The sequence below is a fragment of the Carassius auratus genome, unplaced genomic scaffold (assembly GCF_003368295.1).
Source record: "Carassius auratus strain Wakin unplaced genomic scaffold, ASM336829v1 scaf_tig00003732, whole genome shotgun sequence".
Classification (NCBI taxonomy): domain Eukaryota; kingdom Metazoa; phylum Chordata; class Actinopteri; order Cypriniformes; family Cyprinidae; genus Carassius; species Carassius auratus.
The window spans coordinates 20,001-24,048 of NW_020523542.1; the positions used below are offsets into that span (position 1 = coordinate 20,001).

At 34.3% G+C, this 4,048-nt stretch overlaps 1 protein-coding gene across 1 annotated transcript in view; it reads right to left on the reverse strand.

Annotated features, from left to right (window-relative positions):
* The window catches only part of LOC113070303 (ankyrin repeat domain-containing protein 24-like), a 14,680-nt gene extending 10,900 nt beyond the window's left edge, over positions 1–3,780 (reverse strand). The window contains exons 1-3 of the mRNA XM_026243544.1: positions 3,745–3,780; positions 136–266; positions 1–47 (exon numbers count right to left, since the gene is read on the reverse strand). The exon at positions 1–47 is cut by the window's left edge and continues 42 nt beyond it. Coding sequence (XP_026099329.1) covers positions 1–47; positions 136–266; positions 3,745–3,780 — 214 coding nt within the window. The remainder of the gene's footprint in view (positions 48–135; positions 267–3,744) is intronic.
* Positions 3,781–4,048: the final 268 nt, after the last annotated feature.

Here is a 4,048-nt window from a genome sequence, read left to right on the forward strand (position 1 = left end):
TGACCTCCAGACAGTCCAGCCGACCTCGAGACGCACAAAGATGGAACCTGTGAGTAGTTCATGTGTTATTTTTTATAACGTGATTACATAAATGTGTAATATTTCGGACAAGACTACATCATAAGGTCCACTCACGCTGATTTGCCCTCCACGTCCAATTTGGACGGGCACAGACCTTTCTTGACCAGCAGCGTGGCTACTTTTTCTGGATCATTCTGTTCCACAGCCTGCAACAACCTGTCATCTGTCTTACTCCAGTCCTGACTCTAAGAACACAGAGGAACAAAGCACATTATGGCACACACGACTTATGTGAACACAAACACATATTATTTTAATGTAAGGCCTATACTTTGACTCAAATCAATTGCGTAGCCCTTTTGAAGTTTAAATCGTGAAACTCTTCAAATAGTGGTTCAACGGATCACAAAACCCACGGTTCCGGATCATATTACCGTTTTTCACAAATCAGGAAGAATTTTTTTTTTTTTATTGTAACTTTGCTTTCCATGTATTACTTAAAGCAAAGTACTTCTTTGATGTAAATCACAACCATTTTTTATAATTCGTTTCCTCCTTTTAGTTAAATCGTGAACATGTAGACTATTAACTTGTACTTCGTTTTAGTTAAATCGCGACCACACTGTACAAATCCGTTCCCTTGTTTTAGTTAAATCGCGACCGTTTTCCTAATTCGTTCATTCTTTTTAAGTTAAATTGTGACCACGTTTTATAAATTCATTCCCTCGTTTAAGTCACATCGCGACCACATTAAATCTCGACCATGTTGTACTAACGTGTTCCTTTAGTTTAGGCAAAGTTTAGTCGTTCCTTTAGTTTAATATGTACGCAACCACGCGTACATATTAGAATTTTTGTTTTAATTAAATGGCAACCACAGATGTTTCCTCATTGTAGTTAAATGTCGACCATGTTACTAGTTTGTACCCTTAGTTTAATTAAATCGTGGTCACATTGAACAAATACGTTCTCTTGTTTAAGTTAAATTGTGAAGATGTTGTAGTTATTCTTTCCCTTGTTCTAATCTGATAGACTAAAATAATGGAACATCTTATAATAACATGGCAACCATTTACCTAAAACAAACAATTTAATATATTGAACGAATTAATTCTTAATTCGTGGCCAAAATATCTTCTTGTTTTTTTTGTTGTTTTTTTTTCTTGCTTCATTTAGGGTTTTATTGATATAGCTAAAGAATTTTAAATAATACCATTTCTTACATACCGTAATCACTCCGTAACACATGCAGAAGCTTTTCATTGGGCTAAAGATGGCATTAGGATCCATAGAGCTCAGAGGACGTCTGAAACCTCTGCTTCTTTCCACGACCCATCCAAAATACGTGCTCTCAACCAGGACATTACATACTTTAGCAAAAAAGTTCAAATGAACTGAACCTGAACATGACCGCTCCTCATTGTGCAAAAGCCATGATAAAACAGCCAAGGTTATGACTTTGTATCTAATCTCTCTGTAACACGAAGGCCTAAACGCTACTAAATATGTAACTCTGATTATACATCCGATTGCTGAAATCTGTTCTGCAAATGCAGCATTGTCCTGTGCAACTCTTGCTATGCCATCCTGCTCTGCTGTCTGTGGGGATATACAGTACGACACACACTGCAGTCCCTGCCTCGCACACACACACTCACACACACACACTCACATACATACACACCTCCCTGGCCCGTTGTCCTTCTTTTTTTCTCTCCATCCCAATATTGTCTCACTTCTCTCCGACCACCATTTATTTTACCGTCCATGCTGTTCCCTGTACATCACACTTCTTGCCTAATCATTCTCTGATCTCAAAGCTACTGTATTAGCATCGGGGGGTGGGGGGGGCGGCTCTGAAAACAGAACGGGGAAATACACATTCAGCAATCAGACTAAATGGAGGTATATAAATACACACAGTTTGGGTTGGCTCCCAGCGCCTAGTGCACAATACTGCATCACTTTTATGCTAAGTCAGTCTGATTAAATCACTTCCTGTGAGGCCATACAGATGCTGTAGAATAATAACAGTGTGGTTTTAAGTCATTTGAGGTCATTTATATGCTAACGCACTCCTAAAAGTTGACAAAACTAGCTTTTAGCAAATACAGGCATGTTAATGCATTTTTCTTGTTGTTAATATTGAGGCCTCATCTTTTTCACACGAAAGGTGTAGCAATATTTTTGTCTGATTAAAAGCTCTTTTGAACTTCTTTTAGAAGAGAACTGGGCTGGTTGATGACATGTGACATGTTTCGAGTAAAACTTTCAAAAACAATTTAGGCCAGGACTTAATTTAACCATCATGGGATTGATAGACCATGATAACTTGTCTAAGTTTGCAAAATACAAAAAATAAAAACACACAACACAAAAAGGTCAATTGTCAAGAAAACGCTAAAATAAAATATAAATATTAGATGGAAAACTTGAACTTAAAAAATTAAAACGAAAATTTTAAAATTGAAGTTATAAAAGTACTAAAACTGAGATAAAAATAAGTGGAATTTTTTTTTCATTAAAAAAATTAAAAACGACAAATGCATATAACAAAATTACTTAAATCGAAATGAGAAATGAGAATATATAAGAACATTTATTTATAAAAAAAATAAATGTAATACTATTAATATATTTATATATTTATCAGCACAAATTAAAAGCAGTACGAACAATAACTAGCATCCTGCATAAATAGTTTATATTAGGTCTATATTTGGTTGCATGTTCATTTTTGTTTACTAATTACATAAAAATACATTGCATTATATTATATCTGTTGAGAACCATCATTTTATTTTCTATTTATATATTATTTCTGCATATAAATAATTAATATATAACAGCAGAAATGTATTTATTTTTATATATAACATATAAATCAGCATGTACTGAAGGCAGTACAGTTATTACGTGCATGTGTAAATAGTTTACATTAGTAAATAGTAGTATACTACGGGTTGTGTGTTTAATATTTTCTCTACTGTAATCCATGAAAGTATACTGAATTATATTGTATCTATTAAGAATCACCACTGAGAAGAAATGACGGATAAAAAGGTTTAATTTCCTTCATGCAAAAACAAATGAATGAATGACAAAATGACAAATGAATCTTTTCTAACACACAGATATATCTATGTTGACTTTACGCCTCCACCAAAAGCACACAGTATGTGGACATCTAACCCAGACATGAATTTTGGATGAAAGATAGGATAAAAACAAAGAGAAAACATCCAGCTCACTTTCTCTCCCCTACAGTGGCTCATCTATCTGTTCATCCCAACACAACCTCAGTCGGAGGAAAACACACACACAATTCATTCAGAATACCAGGATGGTGTATTTCACCTTCACACAGTGGGCTCAGATCCAATAACATAATGTTTTATTAATGTTAGTGAAGAAGAAGGTCCATAAAAGCTGTTTAGGCTAACAATGAAGAGCGCAGACTTCATCATAAACTGAGTATGTGAGTGTGAGTGAATGAATGTGTTTCAATAATTGAACATTAGAAGAGGTCTCTGGTTTCAGGTGCTGTCTGCTCTTCTACTGCTAAAACACATATGGACTTACAAAGCAACAAGTCACCAAAATACTCGACAACTTAGGTAGGCCCACTATATAAAAGCGTTTTGGAAACATAATGGCTCATATTAAAAGGCAAACATACTGAAGTAGGAAGAATAGCATTCTTAGCACGGGACTGGTTCTTACCTCTGACTTCTTGAACTTTGCTTTTAATGTTTTCATCTTGATTTAAAGTATGTTCATGAGCTGTAAGGAATAAAACACATTATATGTATATTAGGAAATTCAAATATACTATTACATACAAACACACACACACATTTCTCAAGAAAGTCGTATCAAATTTGAATAAATACAAAAGTTTCTTAGATTAATTAATTCGATATATCTGGCATTAAAGCAATAGCAACTTTGTTATGTATAAGTATTTATTTTGAATAATCATTTTTGATCTAAGCACATGCTTGTTGAAGACTCAACACTAGAAGTC